This window comes from Laetiporus sulphureus (assembly GCF_001632365.1).
Source record: "Laetiporus sulphureus 93-53 unplaced genomic scaffold LAESUscaffold_32, whole genome shotgun sequence".
NCBI lineage: Eukaryota > Fungi > Basidiomycota > Agaricomycetes > Polyporales > Laetiporaceae > Laetiporus > Laetiporus sulphureus.
The window spans coordinates 165,899-184,779 of NW_024468541.1; the positions used below are offsets into that span (position 1 = coordinate 165,899).

Here is an 18,881-nt window from a genome sequence, read left to right on the forward strand (position 1 = left end):
TGCTTCGCAGACCTCTGCACGTGATAGCGATGTGGAAGAGAGCGAGGAGGATGACGAGACATCACAGCTGCAGACGTTGTTTGGGCGAAAGGTAGGTCAGAGAGACCTCTTCGCCGATGATCATGTGGAGCAGGAACAGCTCGATGATGCAACATCCGTCGTGGAACGGAAACGGGCGCAAAATCTAGAGTCGCACGACCCCATGTTGAATCTGCTTGCGAGGGCTATCTCCAAGCAGAAATGGCCCGCCAAAGACGGAGCAGGCGACCAACTACCAGGTCACACCCACGGGAAGAGGATTCTGGAGGCCGATGATCCGGACGCCATTGCTACGCGCACTCGTCAGCGGAAGCGCAGTGCCAACGCGAGCGTCGACGAGCACGGCTCTAGTGACATCGACGAACGTCCGGCCAAACGTCAAATGAAAATCTCTGCTCCACAGTTCAATCGCGCATCGGGCTCTCGCGGCACCAAGCGCGGAGCTTCAGACAACGACAGCTCTGACGGTCCTTTCAAACCGCCAGCGAAACGCGTCCGGACGTTGCGCACCGCTGCACCGGCGAGCCAGTTGCACGTTGCGCCAGCCGCGTCGGGATCTCGCACCAGAGGCCCTCGTCCCGCATCGAAGCCTTCATCGCGGACTCGCAAGGCTGATATATCCATGCCACCTCCCCTTGTACCGGCTCCCAGTCGTGGCAGCGCGAATGCTCCGGTCGCGTCTGGCTCTCGTCCGAGTCGCTCGCGCGCCGCCCAAGACCAATCATCTACCGAGGAGGCTGCTGATGGGGCCATCGTTGGCACAAGGAGGTCCGGGCGATTGTCAGCGAAGGACAAGGGTAAGGCGCGGGCATACTAGTTGCCTTACCTAGTTTATAGTATCGTTTGGCTCGGAACCTGATGGAGTTTCTGGTTATACGTACGCTCACCGCTATTTAGCCCACATGTATGCTATTTGTCGCTCATCATCATCTACTTACCACAATTGTAGCAATAGAGGGTATCTGTCACGGACTGTTGCACGGATCGGATGTTCACTCACGGCTACCATGTCAATTCCGTAGATTCTGCTGAATGGTTCTACACCTGTATCGTTGTTGCAACAATAGATTCTAGTTTATCATGAGACTGTAGACGCTATAGACTCGTGTCGTGCGTACTGTTGTCGATAGAACGGCGCTAAAGTGGTCGTCCGAGGACGCGCTTGTGGCTGAAGCGCGCTGTAGGTATGTATCGTCCCTTGGATGCTAAGCCAGACTCTCAAACTCACGATGTGAGGTGTTCTTGTATATACTGCTGCTTTTGAATATGGAAAATCTGTCATGATAATGCACAAATACAAGCTTGTGCGAAGAGACCTCACAGGTAAAGCATCAAGATGCTGGCACACACAGACGCGTCTGTGGCTGAAGATGGCGATGCACGTCCCCGTATCATGATACTGGCACTAAACAGTGCATTTCTTTATGACAAAAATAAAGTTGTGATCTTAGCCATACTCTAAAACACAGGCCTGGAGCAAATGATGTGAGCCACGGGAATCATGGGCATATAGCCACACTGGCGTTGACTTGGTGGTGCCAACTCGGCAATCGGATACCTTTAACGGGCTATCCCGGTCTTGTATCAACTTCTTGTCCATCCACGTAACTGTGCTCCAGTGAGCATCGGTTGAATTGCACACTTTCTCGATCATCTTTCAGACTCTTTCTTTGCTTAGGGTTTGACATGTATTTGCGGCATGTTTTCAGGGATGCGACAGCCTTGGTGTCCTTGGTCTGTAACAGCATGCAAGATATTAATCACAGCCAGCATGCCAGCCTGAATTTATGTTGACCGTTCCTCTTAGCCGTGAACGAGTGGAGAGCAAAGTACTGATGAAGTTACATTGATTGCGAGCGTTGTTCAGATGACACCGACAGCAACGGCAGCAAATAGAGAACTAAGTCCCACTCAGAGTGGCCTTTCCCATGCACAAAATCTCCCATCATGAATATTGGTCGACAAACGGCAAAATCGAATAGGTAAGTACCTCATTCGTCGATCAAGCTTCAAGGGCATGTAAGCATCTCATATCCCTTAGCGCGAAGGCGCGTGCCAAATTACGTTCCGTCATGCTCGAATATTCGTTCAAATAATTCTCGGGCTCGCGGTACAATTCTCTAGGTCTGTATGACAACGATAGCCAACTGTTGGCATCAAATCCGCTGTGGCGTTAGCGCTGCCAGCCAAACGTTTGTCGCGCCGTGTATGGCGACCGGTACCGGCATCAAACGCCTAGATGTAGATATCGCACGCACTTTTCGCGAGTTTTTGATGATGCTGAGATGGGTTGACGGGAACGCAGTGGCGAATTTCCCCAAATGCTATAAAAGTGAACACTTGCGCTCTTATCTGGCCATTTCGATGACAATCGCAGCAAAGCATTCATTGGCGGCAATCTGACTTTGACGCGATGAGAGTGGAACAATAGCAGTCGCAGATATATACTCACGGCTGTCACCGCGTGAAACGGAACATGAGCAATGATGGGGTATAGCAGCGACGTTCCGTCTGTTAATACAACTGCCAGAGAGCGAGAGTTTCAGTATTAGTCTGACTTCAGCAACTGTAAGAGCTGTGGCCTCCAATCAAACTGTATAGTATGGCGTTGTAGCCAATGAAATGTAACCGAGACCCTATAAAACCGTAGGAGTAAATATCCCGATGGAGGATAATAACCTTTTCGACGACGGAAGCAAGCATATTCACGTACTTGATGCGCATAGGGGGATCCTTGTCTGCTAAGTGGGCTCATCATGACAACGGCTTGCGAAAGAACGCGACGGACGGGATTGGCCGTTCCTAGGATGTCAGTTCTAGGCCTGTGCTGCTCTCCACGAGCTGTCGAAGCAGAGCAAGGTTGACTGATGCTCGCAGCACGTCCGCAAGTCATGCCCATCTGAACGAAGTCAATGCTGTCACATCATTCTGCCAATGTGCGGCGAAGTCTCGTTTGGAGGAGTGACATTCGTCGCAATGCGAGCAACGTATACATTTTCGAAAGTCAAGGACATGCTCTTGTTCGTTCGTTCATCAGTGAGGACGTACCTGAGCCCACTCGCCTGAGTTGGCTTCTAAGAATAAGATGCGGTTTACTCTTATGCCCTACTTGCCACGGTTATCAGAGCATGTCAGTAGGTAATCATCAAAATCAGCCGGTAGACGCTGTCCGCCACTGGCGATGCCTGCCGTCGCGATGGTCGCAAACAGTGGCCATTGGTGGTCGCACCGCCGACGGGGATAACTTATCATTGCATGCAGATCAGGGCATGAGGAGAGGACCGTAGCTGTTGGTCGGCAAGACAAAGGCCGGCGGCGATGCGGTTGCTGGGCGACACAATGGCCGTGGTTCAAATAGTTCCGTAGAACATCCTTCCCAGACAACAAGCAATTCTCTATATAGGCTTCCGCCACCCTCCTCTTCTTTTCCTCGTTCTCTCTCTCTCCATACCCTCCCTCCATCTCTCTCGTCAACGTCCACCATGCCTTCAGAGCAGTCACAAGCAGCAGCAAAGTCGAAGCATGGCCATGCGGCGTCGCAGGCGCAGCCAGCGCCTCGCAAGGTCCGTTTCAACGTCGGTGAGTCTGTGCCTGCTTTTGCCTAGTTTCGCGGCGGTCGCGGTGACGGGGATTGCGGCGATTCCAGGATCGCAGTATCAGGTGCTTGACGTCGTCGGTGAAGGCGCATATGGCATCGTCTGCTCGGCAGTGCACCGACCCAGCGGGCGTAAAGTGGCCATCAAGAAAATCGCGCCGTTCGACCACTCGATGTTCTGTCTTAGGACGCTGAGGGAGCTCAAGTTGCTAAAGTTCTTGAGCGAGGCGGGTGTCAGCGAAAACGTGAGTCGCCGTCGTCTCCATGCCTCAGGGCTGGTGCTAACCCAGATGGCTTAGATTATCTCCATCCTGGACATCATCAAGCCACCATCTATAGAGCAGTTCAAGGAAGTGTACTGTACGTCTGTCCCGTTGCTGCTTCGCGGGCTCATCGCCGAAAATGACTGTTGCGCTTGCTACAATCAGTAATCCAAGAACTGATGGAGACCGACATGCACCGCGTCATCAGGACGCAAGACCTTTCCGACGACCACGCCCAATACTTCATCTATCAGACACTACGTGCGCTCAAGGCATTGCATTCCGCCGACGTGATCCACCGCGACCTGAAGCCGTCCAACCTGCTTCTCAATGCAAATTGCGACCTCAAAGTTTGCGACTTTGGGCTCGCGCGCTCAGTCAAGACTGCGGAGCCGTCTGGCACCGAGACTGGCTTCATGACGGAATACGTCGCAACACGATGGTACCGTGCGCCTGAGATCATGCTCACGTTCAAGCAGTATACCAAAGCGATCGATATCTGGTCCGTTGGATGTATCCTCGCCGAGATGCTCTCGGGCAAGCCTCTCTTCCCAGGCCGTGACTACCACCACCAGCTCACGCTCATCCTCGACGTACTCGGCACGCCGACGCTCGACGAGTTCTATGCAATCACAACGAGACGCTCACGCGATTACATCCGCGCGCTGCCCTTCCGGAAGCGCAAGCCGTTCGCGCAGCTATTCCCGAATGCGAGCCCGCTTGCCGTGGACTTCTTGACGAGGAGTTTGGTGAGCATTGGCAATGCACCTGTCGCGTGTGCTGGCGCACTGATCAGTCCGTTCTCGCTCCAGACATTCGATCCTAAGAAGCGAATCACCGTGGAGGAGGCGCTGGCGCATCCGTACCTCGAGGCATACGTACGCCCCAAACCTAGCCTCTCGCTTGGACTCTGAATTTTATGATCTCTTCTTCAGCACGACCCAGAAGACGAACCCGTCGCACCTCCACTCGACCCAGAGTTCTTCGAGTTCGATCGTCAGTAGCTCCCGTCTTGCTCGCGTTACCCCGGCACTGACGTTCTCCTGCAGTGCACAAAGACGATATCAGCCGCGAACAGCTCAAGGAACTGCTCTATGAGGAAATCATGTCCTTCCATCCGCCGCCCATGGTGTAGGCGCGCTCACTTCACCCGAACATCTACGACGTCATGAGCTGTTGTTATGTGTGCTGTCCATCCCAACCACTTGTATACGTGCGTTCATGCGTTTTTTGCACGCAAGCACACCGCTGACCAGGTGGTGCCCCGACGCAGCCTACATTCTGTTCACTAGTTCACCAGCGTTTCCTCGCTCTCTCACGGCAGTTTGGACGTGTACAATACCATCACATCACACTTCGGACTGTTCTCACTCCATCTCGCGGGAGCCCGTGTCGCCCATTTGCCATACCGTCGTAGGGTTGACTTACCAGCGTCGAGCTTGCTTTGCTGTGCTTCCGTATAGCCTCCGTTGCTGCCATCTATTTTCCGGGCCTCTTGCGTGACTGGTCACTTGGAATAGGTTGAGCTGGCCGTCTCGTCCTTTGGGTGGATCAATGGTCTATGTAGTTCTATGTACGTAGGTATAGAATGGAACATGCACATCGACGTTATCTGTTGTTACTATACCCTCAGCACTGCTGGTCGTTCGCATTGCGGGTATGAATACACAATCTCGCTGGCGGTCGTCCACAGAATGTACAAATGTACAGCTCTACGTACACACACGCGATGGACCGCGCAAGAGGAAAGACACATGCAAAAAGCAAATCATTCCAAAATGTTGCACATAACAGAAAGCGATGCACACGACGTAGCGCATACCGACATCAAGAACATCAGAGCAGAAGAGCACAAGGAAACAGTCTGTGATTTTTTTTGCCAACCGACACAGCAGGCACAGCTCCCGCTAGTCAGTCAGCCGCCCACCACTCCTCTCAACCAACTCCCAGCAACCTCCTCGACGCACAGGGACAACCCTTCTCTCGACCGCTAACAAACATATGTCACATTCCCATAAAAAGTTTCTACTTTGGCGGAGGCGGTCCACCCCGTCCACGTCCGCCAGATCCGCCGCGGCCACGGTATCCACCTCGTCCACGCTCGCCGTTCATCGGGGGTCCGCGCGGTGGCGGGCGCTCTCCTCGCTCCTTTCGCGTCTCCACAAGGATCCTTGCGTTGCCGTCGACACCCTCGATACGGACTCCGCCCTCGCCACCGGCCGATGGAGGCAGCGAAGCAACGATGGCGCGCCTTGCAGCTTCCAGGTTGGTGAACTCGAGGAATGCACACGCCTTGGAGCGTAGGATCTCGAGCTCCTTGATCGGTCCGAAACGTTCAACAAGGGTCTTCCTGAGCGCGCCTTCGGGAATATTCTCTGTCACGCTCTGAAAAGTAATCTCGTGAGATTTACAGAAGGTTGTAGGAAAGCGAAAGAACATACTTTGACGAAGCATTGAGCCGTAGCCACGTTCTGCGCTGCCATCAGAGCTGGATGTGCGTGTTGCTGCGCCGGGCGAGTGGTGACATGTAGAGCAGGTGATTGAGGCCCGCTAAGAGGCACAGGTGTCACCGTCGCAGGGGCTTCACTCACACCCCGTACTTCGTTCGCCACCGCCGCTCCCCACTTATTCGAGTCCTTCGCAGCCAAGTTCGCCCAGGTCTTCCTCTGCGGCGGCTGAGGAGCAGCAGGTTGAGCAGCAGGTGCAGGTGCAGGCGGCTGAGCAGAAGGATATACTTGCACTGGGAGTACGGAAGGTGTCGGCAGTGGCTCATGTTGAGGCGCCGGGGGCGACACCGGTGGAGGTGAGGCAGTCGCGGGCGGCTCGGGAGCCGGCGACGGCGACTTCTCCACCGGCGCAGGAACAGACTCGGACTTCTCCTCCAGCGCATGGTGACCGTTGGCCTGCGGATGAAGCTCAAGCGCGAGCTCAGGTACCGGAGACGCAGGCGGTTCCTCTGCAGGCTTCGCAGGAGGCGGTGGTGTTAGTGCTGCGGGGGGTTCGGGCTTGTGCTCAACCGGTGGTGGTAGTGCAGGTGTCGGCGGTGCTGGGACAGCAGTGACAGGTGTGAGAACGGGCGAGTGCTCTTGTGCAGATGGCTGAGCGGGAGCTGCCTCAGTTTCGCTGGCCTCATCACTTTCAACAGTCTCCTCCTTGAGGAAGCGGAAGATATCGTTGAGGACGAAGTAGCCATTGGGTTGCTCGGCGAGGAAGAAAGTCTGCACGAATTTCCGCCAAGGATCGCCATGGTTGGACATTTCACCGATCACCTGGATGATGATGCCACCATTCGCGGAAGACTGTGCATCGACCGAGTGTATGAAAACCTTGCAATCTTGGAAACCGATCGAGGTAATCTTGTCATGGATTTCCTGGGGAATCGCGTATCAGTCATCATCTCAGCAAGCACGGAAGATTTCAGTAAGTGCACGGCGAAATGCATCATGAAACCTGCAGCTGCCGTCATCAACCATGGCAACGCAGGACTCGGCGGGAAGTCCTCCAATCACATGAACCAGTCATATGGGAACAGTTCGACTTTTGCAATTGTATGCAAGCTGTCGAAAAATGCCTGGGAGAGGAAGACGGGTTCAATAGCAACACATCCGACCGTCTGCATTCTGCCCAAAGCTATCCAATATCATCGCAACGTGCATATTCAGTATGAGCAACTATGCCAGCAGCGTTGAGGTGAGCCCAACGAGATGTGCGCAACCCTTCAACCGCCTCCAAGCGCATTACGAAACACCGGCGCCACCACGTTCACCGGGGCCGAACACGTACCTGTTGACCGTAGTAAGGCTTGCCATCCTCGCCCTCCGTGCCGTGGATGAAAGTAGAAGCTTTAGTGTAGAAACAATGCAAACGATTGGGATGTTTGTTGACATAAGTGTAGTACTGGGGGACGAATTGCCAGCCGACTTCGGAAGGATTGACAGTGGAGGTGCCGTTGGTCATGATGGTGCTGTGTGATGAAGATCAGCATCGAGGATCCCCGGATATGGACTGTATCTCACCGTGAAGAGAGGAACGGGGAGAATGCAAGGGAAATGCGCGAGAGCTGGCCTCGAAGGCGGAGGGAACGTCGATGAAGACAACAATTTATTTAGACGCGCACTGACGCGAGCTGGCTTGCTAACCAGACTCCGCTCCAGTGCCCACGCCCAGACTCTTGCCTGGCCGCCGTACAACGGCACTGCTCCGTCACGTGGCGAGACGCGTCGCGCTTGTCGACGCGCGGTGGCTAGGCCGGGGCATTCGCTTGGTTTACTACCACCACCATCTTCGCTCCTGCCACCGATCGATGGCTGGATCGTTCAGCGGACATCTCATAGACTCGTTCTTGAACTCTAAGTAACATCTGAAGGGACCATTTGGACAATCGTTAACTGAGACGCCACAGAGTTCGGTTCACGTATCGATGTCTTTCGCACCGCATATACATGGAACTTTCAACTCCCAGACGTCACTCTTCCAGGAGACATCGTTTTCGAATATTTCTGAAGAGACAGCGCAGAAGATTGCTTCACTACAGGCAAAGCTAGATAAGAAGCTTGGGCCGGAGTACATTTCTCAACGGCCCGGTCCAGGTGGCGGCCCAAAGCTGACGTATGCTGAGGGTACGAGGTGCCTCGTCTCGCTTGAATTTACTGATACAGATGCAGCATACAGGATGGAAGATCATCAATTTAGCCAACGAAGTGTGAGCGTGTCCACACCTCTCGATCGTGCACTCTGATTTGAGCGTTCACGCAGCTTCGGGTTCAATGGCTGGAGCTCCAGCGTTGTCAACCTGACGACAGATTTCATAGACTACAGCGAAGAAACGAGGAGGTTTACTGTCGGTGTCACGGCGGTTGTAAAGGTGACATTACGAGACGGCGTCTATCATGAGGATATTGGCTATGGTTCACTGGAGAACTCGAAGAGCAAAGGAGCTGCTCTTGACAAGGTGAGTTATTTGCGTTGACTTTATTCCCGGATATTAAAGAAGGCACGCATATAGTGTAAGAAAGAAGCGGTTACAGATGCGGTGAAGCGTGCTCTCCGCAATTTCGGTAATCTCCTGGGTAATTGCCTATACGACAAGGCGTACACGCAGGAAATTGTGAAAATGAAAGTCCCACCTGTAGGTGACTGTATGCTATATCTGACGTTGATCTGACCCTCGCCGCAATGTGGTCGCCGCAGCCCAGGTTCAACAAAGATGACCTGCACCGACGCCCGGAATTCGACGAATCTCGCTCAAACCCTAATCCGAGTAGATCAGCGAATGCCTCCACCTCATGTGGCCCTTCTGTCAAGACCGAGCGTTCAGCTCGTCTCGCTGCGATTGTGGAAGCTTGTGCAAATTCTGCTCCGCAATCACCAATTCCTCAGGTTCCCTCAGCCGTCCCGCCACATGCACGCTCGGACTCCGAGCCGAAGCCACTGTTGACGCCGAGCGCTAATGGAAAAGCGCCGATGAAAGCTGGTGGCACAGGGTCGAGTGCGTTTGCACAAAGTCCCTCTGGCGCGCAGGCCGCGCAACCATCAGCCGGTCCGTCCAAGGCGCAGACAGAGCGCAGAGTGAGCTTCGCCCCGCACATGGTTGCCGACGCCTCTGCTTCAGCAGCGACGTCCAGCGGCACACTTGCAGAGGACGCGCAGAACGACACGTTAGAAGACGGAGAGGACTCGATCTGCTTCAATTCTGATGACGACGCATTTCTAGCGACAATAGACCTTGGCGAGGAGGGGATAGGCGGACCGATAGAATATGATCAGGGAGCACGTGGGGTGAACCCTGATGGCGGGACGAAGAGCAGCAAGGAAATGCCTCCGCCGCAGCTCCCATATCAGCAGCTGCGCGGACAACAGCCGAGGCAGGGAGACGAACAACAGACACCGCGGCCGGCGTGGCGGCAGCAGCAGCAACAGCCAAAGCCTCAGCAGCGCCAACTTCAAGTGCCACCTCAGCAGGTGCCTCAGCAGCAATCGAATGTGCAACAGCGGCAGCAACAAACAGGACAGCAAATCCCACAACCATCTTCTGTGCAGCATTCACGGACATTACAAGCCTCTTCTGCACAACAGTCACGACCACTGCAAGCTCCATCCCACGCGAACGATTCATCATCTTCCAACCAACGACAGAAACCCTCAGGCTCAAGTTCAAATTCAAACCCTCTTGCAGAAGCACGGAACTCGTCCGGATTGACGTCGCAGAACAAAGGTCACATCGGACGATCGCCCACACCTTCCATGGGCGGCGGCTTTAACTTTCCTGCTGGAGTTGTATGCAATCAAAAGCGTGTGCTCGCCGTATCATTCCTTCTCATTCTTCCTTTCATAGGCTCCTGCAGTCTCACGCACACCCGATCTTGCCCCTTCGGCTCATATTAGCCAGGCGTCTACTTCCGGTCCCAGCGGGATCGGACTGAAGCGGAACGCGGATGCCATGCTGTAAGTGCACGTCTCTTATTCACCCTGCAATTCATTGAATGCAGATCCGTGCAGCGGTGGGCGTCCCGCGGCACCCCAACGGAGACCTACCCAGGATATGGGGTTGGCACCGCATGCGGGCGGCTCGACGCGAGGTGCTGCTGTGCAAAGGAGGGAGCCGCTCGCGTCCCTTGACGTAAGTGATGGGGGAGAAGTGAAAAGGTTCAGGCTGTCGTGAGCTACGTCGTGGGATGTTGGTTTTCGTGCATCTGCATCATGGCGACGTTTTGAATTTGGACACATTGCATTCTTGTTCTGTGGATGTTATGTACTACGCAACACGTTCGAAGTTTGTATCTGGCACCTGGCGGAATAGATGTCCATTATCGGCATCACGAATGCTGTAAGGGCGACTGTCCGCCGAAATTTCCTGGCCGATCGAGTGGTATGTTTATGTCTCAACGAGAATCAAAATCAAAGGACCTGGCCGTTCCTTGCAACGACAATCTAATGGTAATATGGTATATAACCTCTTAACTGACACGGCAGACATGATGCGATTTATAAATGTGGAAAATAGTGTGGGAATGTCGGCTGATGTCTTACATTTGGGGCAAAGGTTTGCCAATGTAGCATTTAATCAGCAAATGGTGCACATCCGCAGCCAAAGTGAAACATTTTAGACATGAAATGCCATTCTTGCAAACTTTTGTCACATGTGTAAGAAATCAGTCGACATTCACACACAATTTCCCACATTGATAAATCGCATCATGTCTGCCGTGTGAGTACGAAGTGTGGTCCTGGTTCCCTTCGGCTATGCCTCCAACGAAATCTATCAGCTGTAAAAAGACCCCTACACAGCTCCATTCAGGGACATTTATGAACAAGGACTGTCTTTAAGTACTTAGCAAGTTTATAGCACTTAGTGGGACTGAATTCTGATCTTGTGTGGCCCATCCACATTTATCACGTGGTTAACGCCTCAGCGCCACCGACTCATGCGTCGCCCGCAAGCTTGATCCTGCATTGCACCTTGGCCTCAACGGTTTTTACTTTTTAACTGTTCACTATACAACCTCAAAAGGTCTTGAAAGGCGTTTGCTCTTAGTGAACCATGTCATTCATACGCCGTATATGGCAGAAGCTCGTCAAGCCTGTGAGTCCAATGGCTCTCAATTCCTTGTCAAGGTTTCAACGGACGATCATGTCATACAGTCATATCTTGTCGGAAGAGATATTGCCGGTACGCTGTCAAGGGCATCTGACCTTACGTAGAGCTCTTATCCTTTCTGTTAATCTAGGAAACAAATTTTATGAGTACCCGGGTGAGATCCAGGGTACGTTCGGATGCTTCGTGACGTGTCTACTGCCAATTCTTTCTCCGTAGACCCACGGAAAACGAAGCGCATCGTAAAGTACAGAGAAGGACATGACATGCAAGACTTTATCTCTGGGCACAAGCGACTGGCAGGTCAGTTCCACCATGGCACAGTTAGGCGGGTCGGCGATAATGTCACTGAACGGCGGCTCAGTACAATGGACGTCATGGCTGACACACACGCGCATGAATCCTCCCACATTGGAAGTGAGAACAAATTTCTCGCTCTGTGACTCTATCCGGAAACTGGGCGATTGATGACCAAATACACAATAGGAACTCCATGCCGATCTCGAGCGACAGCGGCGTGTCTTGATGCGCGCTGCGCTGATCGAGGCACGCGACCGCGAGCAGCGCCCAGCAATGCGAATCTCCCCTCCTCAGCCAGGCGTTGAGCGCGAAATGAACTCTCTTTCAGCGCAGGGCCAGCAGCATTCGTCGGCTCAGGCAAGTAGCCCAGAACTACACTCTAAATCTCATGTCCCCAAGGCTACGCGACCCCGCGAGACCACACAGTATCTGCCAGTGCATCCCTCGGAATACCGGGCACCTCCAGCAGACGAGCCGCAGCCCTGGAGTCCTCGAACTATCCGTAGAGGTGGTTGATTTAGGCGAAGCGCAACATGTGGCTTATCGGCCTGCATTGTTAGGCCCAGATTCAAACGGATCATACATCCTGTTGTCTAGCAATGAATCCTGGAGCATCACCCTATTTCTCCGAGCCAGGCCGTCCCTTGTGCTTGTATCTGCGCAAACACGCAGACAGCACGTTGTTGATCTTGGAGCTGAGTGACTGAATATCATGCTAGCAAATGTACCCAAACTTGAAGGTTGTCCAATTTGTATATTGCGTATCGATTTTTGAGTCGATACGAGATTGCGTGGGTTTTGCTCTTGTCTTCACATCAAATCATTTCACGGCAGCACCTACGCTTCGAGCTTACTCAGGCGTCACTGACCGCATCCACGGCAGCAAATATCTGCATTCAAGAGGACGATGCCCTATGTCACGCTTGAGATGCCCAAAGAGCACAATGACATATAATACAACCCACCATTAAAACTTATCCGGACCATTCAAACTGCAGTTGATTGATCAAACCTTGCATGGGGCGATAGTCATTGTGTGATGAGTGAAGACGTTGTGTAAGTCATTCATGGACGTATTTGATGTATTGGAGTGAATAACAGATTCAGCAGAGACCTGCATTCATTGCATAGCGTAAATGCAGGCTCATGTGAGCCACGGACTCTAGATGAAAACCACGAGAGCGCGACCTGTAACTATGATCATTCAAGACCACCAGCCGCGGATGGAGATATGGACGCACTGAAACGCGGGTGGCTGAGCGACAAACACAGTAGAGGTTAGTGGTAGGCAGCTCTTCACGCGGCGGAGGGACGAGCGAAATGCGATTCATTGAGCGGAGAACAAGGCCCACGCTACTGGCTTTCTGATCAGAATGGGAAGGGAGTCCGATAAGACCAGCGCACTACATTCAACGATACATTCCTTGCTTCGTCTTTCACCAGTGAGGGCATGTCGCGTTATGTTTGCCGTCTTCACCAAAAGTTGTAAAAGGTTAGCATCATCAGACGCTACCAAGAAGCCTTGGAGCGTCTGAATGGTGACGGCGGTAATATGTCAGAAACGTCGCTCACAAGACATCACAACACATACTGCCGACCTCAGTGAAATTCTACCATGCTATCGTCCGCTTATACGACGCAATAATATATGGCAGGCTTAATCTATGCTTTCGAGGTCTTCTCGTACGAGACCTGCCGCGTACCTGGGTCAAGCGGGGTGTGCTTTATTGAAGGCAACATCAGGCGTAAAGAGCGGAGGAGAACTCACTTATACAAGTTCTTAACGTTGTTTGTCTCTAGGTCGCCTGTTGTTGACAGCAAGTGCGCGTTATCGGGTATAGTTTGGATGAGTGAAACTATGTGGATTACCACGATCTTATACAGTGTATCAAAACCACATGAGCGGGGTTCCATCCTCGCTTTCGCAGCCGCTCGGCGCCCTCCAGTTGGGATATGAACAGATACAGAGTTCCCCAGGGAGAGACCGTCTTCTCAGGGATCCGGTCTCGACGAGCTTGGCTATTGCAAGTATAACCTGCATACGAGAAAGGTCTGGAGTGTAGAGTACCGCCCCTCGAGGAGGCGCAGCTCTCTCGCTGGAAGCGCACATTTGACACAGCCTCAAAGTGCAAACGAAATGATAAATACATCAAGCGAGCGGCTCAACATGTTTGCTGAGCTGTGAGATGAAAACCCGCATACACAGTGCATGGTTTAGCCTGCCTCATGTGACCTGGAGTCTGTGAGATATTGAGCGTCATTAACCATACAAACACACATGCAACTACCGTATATGGCGGGTTTGCAGTGCGCACTGCCGAGCAGCTTCATTGAATCTCCCTTCCGAAAGCAAACACAGTAGTCACTGTACTTGCATATGAAAAGATTAACCCGTGAGATACTAGAGATCTCCCACTTCGATTACCGGGTGTCGTTTTTCCAGTGGCTGTGATGGCTTCTATAAAATGAAGGTTGAAAGTTGAACTGCCACATCATGCTTCTGGCGCGGAGCTGACACCACCATGGAGTAACTTCTCCTAGCATGATGGCTGTGCGCAAGTACTGTGTAAAGCAGTGATCAGCTGTCCCACGTTAAGTAATGAATGGGGAAGAAGCCGGAAGACCGATCAACATCGCACCGCAAATATGTCCTTGCACGCAATTGCGCCTCTACAAGGCTTGGAGTTCAAGTCCAGCATCACCTAAATTGACGATGACAAGGAGATATCGGCAAGCATACAAAACCAGATTGCACGGGAGTTGATGTCACACAAATGTGTGCATAGATCTGCGGCGGAACCGTGGCAACAGCCTGAGCTTTGGCCATCCGCCAGTCTCGTTTGTCCACATATCCCAAAGACTCGGACGGGTGACAATGAAGTCAGATTAAGGTAGCTTTCGACACGTGCTTACATTCTCCTGATAGAAACACATTTTGGATGCAAATTCGACATTTTGAGCGTTCAAATGACTTGCTTCGTCTATGACGGTGAGTAAATTTCCCAGTGCGGCGCAAGCCGGAATCGCTAATCGCCTGTATTGTTGTGTAAGATTCTATAACTCCTCGAGTCACATGAATCAATGAACATGAACTTCAAATTGACAAGCTTGATCGTCAGAGTAGCAAGCAACGTAAGGCATCAAGCAGGAGAACGTTACGAACAAAGGAAGTGGCTGAGGGGGTAGTAAGTGACGCTAACCTGGCGGTGAGCTGCCGGAAATGGCAGTAACGCGATCACGTGACCGCTATCGTCTTGCCGATGACCGCGGGCAAATCCGAAATGCCACCCAGCAACTTCGATGGTGCACATACTGCACCGTGTGGTCCCAGCTCCTGGTAATCAGTCTCGATGTTGCGAATGGTCTTTCTAGAGCTTGCAAGTAACATCAAGACGATATATCGGTCTACATCGCGGAAGACGTCAGAAGACATGAGAAGTATAGTGACTGAACAATCTCCGAGTCAATAGCTATGATCCATGCTAATCCACATCGGGGATATATGGTGTCGTAATCCTGTTAAATCCTGTGTGAATTGTCTCCATCCCTGATGTGAAAGTCGTAAATAGCCGTCTGCGCGCATCCTGGCAGCGTTCATTCGATTCAATGGCTACTGATACTGTTGGAACGTAAGAAATCAGGGATTGTCGGAATAAGGCGTGTTTTCACGGCAATACGGCAAGATCTGTAGTTTCTTGTGGATGTGAGAGCGAAACGACGTCAAAGCCCCAACAATGGCCATATTAACGCCATCCCAAATGGTGTAGATGCTCCACATGATGAACGTGCCGACGAGGCCCCAGGCGACCGCAGACACAATTGTCGATTTGTTGTCATGTTCGACGAAGCATTCGAAAGCAAAGGCAACCAGGAAAGATACCATTCTGTGAATGCAAGCGATCGTTAATACACAAACTTAGTGACCTCAATGGACGAAACTTACCCCCACATCAGCAGAGCATAAGGGAGGCTGTATATGATGGCCAGTGTCTCCAAGCCCAACTTTGGATGTGTCCTGCTATTCAAATAATTCGCCTATCGTATGGTCGTCAGCCATGCGCCACGCTTCAGCAGAAACGCAGAACACACAGCATCCGCAGCGGTATCGATTGGCTTGAGCCGATATCGCCTGACAAGCAACAGCCCAACGAGAATACTTCCAATGCTTGCTATGGTCGATACGAAGCTCGTAACCTGAGCAGAGGTCCGCGGTCCCGAGCCAGGATCGACATCATTGATGGTCATGAACGAGATGTTGGCGTTCAACATCACCGTGGACTGCGTATGCCTCGACGTCAACTATTAATGTTGAGGCTCCATGAGACCCAACGAGAACATACGAAGAGGATGTATTCCTGCCACTCGGCCTGAAGCTTGTTGATAAATGCTGACCACGGAACATGGTTTATGATCCGGTCTGTCCAAATTCTCTCCAGAGCAGTGAGATGGGCTTCCGGAGCATTGAAAAGGAGGGGAGAAAGGACTGTGATAAGAGGAGATCTGGGAGCTTGATCTCCAAACAGACTTTGATTCCAGCGCAATCGAGACACTCGCTGCCCATAATAGTTGAGGAACCTGTGGTGGGCTGCTCGCGACCCTTAGTAAATCCAAGCAATTTCATAAAAGTATTGTGTACCGAAAATGTGCATCAGACGACCTGCATCGGTCAATAAGAAGTGAGAGCAACATGAGTAGCAAGGAACTTACCTATGACACAAGTAGCATGCTGGCTATCTGGAAAATCTGTGAAGAGTGTCCAGATTGGCTCTGTGCAGCGAAAAAGGCTTTCCTTACCTTTTGCGCCCTTGACAAAGGTTAGCATTTTGTGAAGCTCATCAGCGGAGTATAGGTAAGTCGACTGCCTCGATGTGATCTGGTCTACGAGTTCGTAATGTTAACGATGAGTCGGAAAATGATCTCCAATGCTCACCAAGAGTGGCATGCGTAAGCATACCCATAATCCCCTTGCGTAAGTCATCAGTTGGCTCGTGATTGTAGGGAAATGTATCCCAGTGTAACCTGCGATAGAAATTGAACGCCAGAAAAGACCTGTGCCTGTCAGCATACTTCTCTAGCACTGTGATCGAAGCACCCACATCTCTTGAAATGTTAGTACCAGTAGAACTCTTCCAGGGCCAGCTCTGGGAGCGGTATCATCAGATTGCCCTTCGAGCCGGACAGCCAACACGATGACCTACTGATGTGCGTCTCAGAAGCAATTCCCTTCATTTCATCGAGGTCGTCCGTCACTTTGTATTCTTGTAACCAAAAAAGGGTGCGCGACGTGTGATCGGCATAATAGTAGCACCAGTTTATTCTCCCCGGATGATTCGCACTTTTTTCAAGTTCCAGGACTAGATCCGCGTCTTGAGGTATTTCGATCTTCTCCTCGCGTCGTATTTCGTCTAACAAAGCTGCAAATGCTTCGATCTGTGAGAAGATGGCCGGCTCACAGATGTATGCATCTGTGTATATTCTCTGGGCGGCACCATGAAGGGAACGCGTAAATAATATCAGAACAACGGCTTACTCTTTGGCCGTTAAAGAAATACAATTGTCCTTCTGGATGTGTCAGCGCCAGCCAACCTTCGGGTTTTCCCTTACTGCGGCGGTCACTGTGATGAGCGATGGCCAGTCTACATACGAGGATCAGACACGTACAGTTGATAGGATATTTCCATGGCAGACACGGTCCAGTCGGTGTCATATGCCGTCCTATTCTTAGGCATAAGATCGAACAAAACGATTTCGAGAAGATCATAATCTCACAGTGTGTCGTTTCGTTCATATCTACGTGTTTGAAGGATTGGAAACGTCGGCGTTCTCGAAGGACTTTCAAGCTGAATGGATGGTGCATACGGTATATCCCTCGAGGGCTCCGCGAGCTCCACTGGCAAGCCATTCTTCGTTGACGAATGCATGCTGGGCGGAGGATCAGCCGACACAACTGACATTCGTGATCGATTGGAGTGCGAGCGTGTCTCAGGTCTACTCCTGGAGGAGCCTTTAGGAGGAGGCATTGCAGCACGTGAAAACGGATGCGCGCTAGCACGAGAGGATGCACGAGAGGATGCTCGAGAGGAAGAGCGAGAGCCTGACGCTCGAAGGAGACTCCTGCGTCCAGTAGTCGAAGCTCTGTCCTCGCGATCCTGCACGGAATATGGTACTGAGAGACGAGAGCTAGACGCAGTCTGAACGGAGATCGTGAACTGGTCATGGTGATTGTGTGATCCCAAGTGGAGTGCGGGCGAGGATCTGCTTCCAGTGTGGTTTGGAGCAGGCAGTCCCGGACCGTAATTAGAAGGAAGATTGCGAGGTCCCTGGTGCTGGTCGTTTGAAACGACCAAGTAAGGACCTGCGTCGTTACTGGAGTACACGGTATCTGACTTGCTCTCTGGAGAGACGAGGTTTCGGTTCCGCGTAGTAGCGCCAGTTCCTGCATTGTCTGAATCTGGTTTCCGCCGACCAGTTCTACGCTTCGCAGCAGCATAGCAACGTTTGGAATACAGCCAAATAGATGTCAAAATACGTCGTAGAGCATGTCGAGCGTTGCCCAGGTTTAATATCAGTCGTAACACCCGCAGAAACGGCCCAAAGACAGCCCGCTCGGGCGTTGCATTAGCAGAGTCCGAAAGCATCGAAGGGTAGTGCTGGCAGGCCCAAGGTCTGCTCTCTAGCCTAAGGGCGCAATTAGCATGAGTTACCCATGCTACAGTCGAAAATAGAGATTAGGTGCAGCTGTGAGCCACGAGGCATCACGCATACGCGAACAAACGGTCCCCCAACAATTCCATATGTGATGTTATGGGCGCTTACCACAAAATTGCTTGACGCGAAGCGCACATGTGATGACTTTTGCCGTAACACTATAGCCGCTCGGCAGTGCGTACTTCCGTGTCGATAGCAAGTCGCAGGGCCCCTCCCCAAAAGTAAAGTGCCTTTCCCTCACCATGAAAACACACATAATGTCTGTTGCACAGACTACCTTGAATCGCATGTATCAGATACGGTCAGCAATAAGTAATTCGCCTGCAACAGGCCGTGAAGTAAATGGTCATATGGGAACCTGAAGGTCCATGGCCGTACGTTC

At 52.0% G+C, this 18,881-nt stretch overlaps 9 protein-coding genes across 9 annotated transcripts; 6 read left to right on the top strand and 3 right to left on the bottom strand.

Moving 5' to 3' along the window:
- Window positions 1-28: 28 nt before the first annotated feature.
- Window positions 29-856, top strand: LAESUDRAFT_761033 (uncharacterized protein; the record flags this gene model as incomplete). The annotated part of the gene is made up of 1 exon (XM_040912848.1): window positions 29-856. A coding segment is annotated over one exon (828 nt), but the record flags the coding sequence as incomplete, so codon positions are not given.
- A 2,665-nt stretch (window positions 857-3,521) lies between these two features.
- LAESUDRAFT_657933 (mitogen activated protein kinase-like protein) lies at window positions 3,522-5,032 on the top strand (the record flags this gene model as incomplete). The annotated part of the gene is made up of 7 exons (XM_040904717.1): window positions 3,522-3,618; window positions 3,686-3,879; window positions 3,934-3,994; window positions 4,063-4,646; window positions 4,710-4,775; window positions 4,833-4,893; window positions 4,947-5,032. 7 exons carry the CDS (start codon window positions 3,522-3,524, stop codon window positions 5,030-5,032), a joined length of 1,149 nt encoding a protein of 382 aa, XP_040762202.1.
- On the top strand, window positions 5,026-5,672 carry LAESUDRAFT_682634 (uncharacterized protein). The gene has a single exon (XM_040905797.1). The coding sequence runs from the start codon at window positions 5,119-5,121 to the stop codon at window positions 5,398-5,400; it is 282 nt and encodes a 93-aa protein (XP_040762203.1). The 5' UTR covers window positions 5,026-5,118; the 3' UTR covers window positions 5,401-5,672.
- Window positions 5,673-5,750: 78 nt separating this feature from the next.
- LAESUDRAFT_727935 (uncharacterized protein) lies at window positions 5,751-7,995 on the bottom strand. Its single transcript, XM_040909325.1, has 4 exons — window positions 7,914-7,995; window positions 7,681-7,861; window positions 6,339-7,268; window positions 5,751-6,282 (listed from the first exon to the last, which is right to left on the bottom strand). Exons 2-4 carry the CDS (start codon window positions 7,852-7,854, stop codon window positions 5,923-5,925), a joined length of 1,464 nt encoding a protein of 487 aa, XP_040762204.1. The 5' UTR covers window positions 7,855-7,861; window positions 7,914-7,995; the 3' UTR covers window positions 5,751-5,922.
- A 322-nt stretch (window positions 7,996-8,317) lies between these two features.
- Window positions 8,318-9,061, top strand: LAESUDRAFT_657727 (recombination protein Rad52; the record flags this gene model as incomplete). The annotated part of the gene is made up of 4 exons (XM_040904705.1): window positions 8,318-8,516; window positions 8,569-8,599; window positions 8,653-8,848; window positions 8,903-9,061. 4 exons carry the CDS (start codon window positions 8,318-8,320, stop codon window positions 9,059-9,061), a joined length of 585 nt encoding a protein of 194 aa, XP_040762205.1.
- A 173-nt stretch (window positions 9,062-9,234) lies between these two features.
- LAESUDRAFT_295316 (uncharacterized protein) lies at window positions 9,235-10,319 on the top strand. The gene has a single exon (XM_040901869.1). The coding sequence runs from the start codon at window positions 9,361-9,363 to the stop codon at window positions 10,279-10,281; it is 921 nt and encodes a 306-aa protein (XP_040762206.1). The 5' UTR covers window positions 9,235-9,360; the 3' UTR covers window positions 10,282-10,319.
- A 1,018-nt stretch (window positions 10,320-11,337) lies between these two features.
- On the top strand, window positions 11,338-12,589 carry LAESUDRAFT_703458 (uncharacterized protein). Its single transcript, XM_040906520.1, has 6 exons — window positions 11,338-11,479; window positions 11,539-11,566; window positions 11,625-11,660; window positions 11,711-11,794; window positions 11,856-11,908; window positions 11,978-12,589. The coding sequence occupies exons 1-6, from the start codon at window positions 11,438-11,440 to the stop codon at window positions 12,305-12,307; spliced, it is 573 nt and encodes a 190-aa protein (XP_040762207.1). The 5' UTR covers window positions 11,338-11,437; the 3' UTR covers window positions 12,308-12,589.
- A 1,595-nt stretch (window positions 12,590-14,184) lies between these two features.
- Window positions 14,185-14,966, bottom strand: LAESUDRAFT_727940 (uncharacterized protein). The gene is made up of 3 exons (XM_040909327.1): window positions 14,879-14,966; window positions 14,705-14,825; window positions 14,185-14,353 (listed from the first exon to the last, which is right to left on the bottom strand). Coding segments are annotated over exons 1-3 (264 nt in total). The 5' UTR covers window positions 14,881-14,966; the 3' UTR covers window positions 14,185-14,212.
- A 171-nt stretch (window positions 14,967-15,137) lies between these two features.
- On the bottom strand, window positions 15,138-18,645 carry LAESUDRAFT_727941 (uncharacterized protein). The gene is made up of 13 exons (XM_040909328.1): window positions 17,561-18,645; window positions 17,453-17,506; window positions 17,322-17,394; window positions 16,990-17,269; window positions 16,908-16,932; window positions 16,722-16,810; window positions 16,586-16,669; window positions 16,499-16,534; window positions 16,428-16,448; window positions 16,132-16,376; window positions 15,881-16,069; window positions 15,735-15,826; window positions 15,138-15,675 (listed from the first exon to the last, which is right to left on the bottom strand). The coding sequence occupies exons 1-13, from the start codon at window positions 18,427-18,429 to the stop codon at window positions 15,429-15,431; spliced, it is 2,304 nt and encodes a 767-aa protein (XP_040762209.1). The 5' UTR covers window positions 18,430-18,645; the 3' UTR covers window positions 15,138-15,428.
- Window positions 18,646-18,881: the final 236 nt, after the last annotated feature.

Bases quoted from the DNA above. Each gene is read 5' to 3' on its own strand.
- LAESUDRAFT_295316 (XM_040901869.1), top strand. From the start codon at position 9,361: ATGAAAGCTGGTGGCACAGGGTCGAGTGCGTTTGCACAAAGTCCCTCT.
- LAESUDRAFT_727935 (XM_040909325.1), bottom strand. From the start codon at position 7,854: ATGACCAACGGCACCTCCACTGTCAATCCTTCCGAAGTCGGCTGGCAA. The intron at 7,269-7,680 runs GTACGTGTTCGG...GCGATTCCCCAG, and splicing joins AGCCTTACTACGGTCAACAG to GAAATCCATGACAAGATTAC. The intron at 6,283-6,338 runs GTATGTTCTTTC...ATTACTTTTCAG, and splicing joins CGGCTCAATGCTTCGTCAAA to AGCGTGACAGAGAATATTCC.
- LAESUDRAFT_727940 (XM_040909327.1), bottom strand. The intron at 14,354-14,704 runs GTAAGCACGTGT...TGCTTTACACAG, and splicing joins TGTGTTTCTATCAGGAGAAT to TACTTGCGCACAGCCATCAT.
- LAESUDRAFT_727941 (XM_040909328.1), bottom strand. From the start codon at position 18,429: ATGCTTTCGGACTCTGCTAATGCAACGCCCGAGCGGGCTGTCTTTGGG. The intron at 16,670-16,721 runs GTGAGCATTGGA...ACGAACTCGTAG, and splicing joins GCTTACGCATGCCACTCTTG to ACCAGATCACATCGAGGCAG. The intron at 16,449-16,498 runs GTAAGTTCCTTG...TGACCGATGCAG, and splicing joins GCATGCTACTTGTGTCATAG to GTCGTCTGATGCACATTTTC.
- LAESUDRAFT_682634 (XM_040905797.1), top strand. From the start codon at position 5,119: ATGCGTTTTTTGCACGCAAGCACACCGCTGACCAGGTGGTGCCCCGAC.
- LAESUDRAFT_703458 (XM_040906520.1), top strand. From the start codon at position 11,438: ATGTCATTCATACGCCGTATATGGCAGAAGCTCGTCAAGCCT. The intron at 11,795-11,855 runs GTCAGTTCCACC...ACGGCGGCTCAG, and splicing joins TGGGCACAAGCGACTGGCAG to TACAATGGACGTCATGGCTG. The intron at 11,909-11,977 runs GTGAGAACAAAT...AATACACAATAG, and splicing joins TGAATCCTCCCACATTGGAA to GAACTCCATGCCGATCTCGA.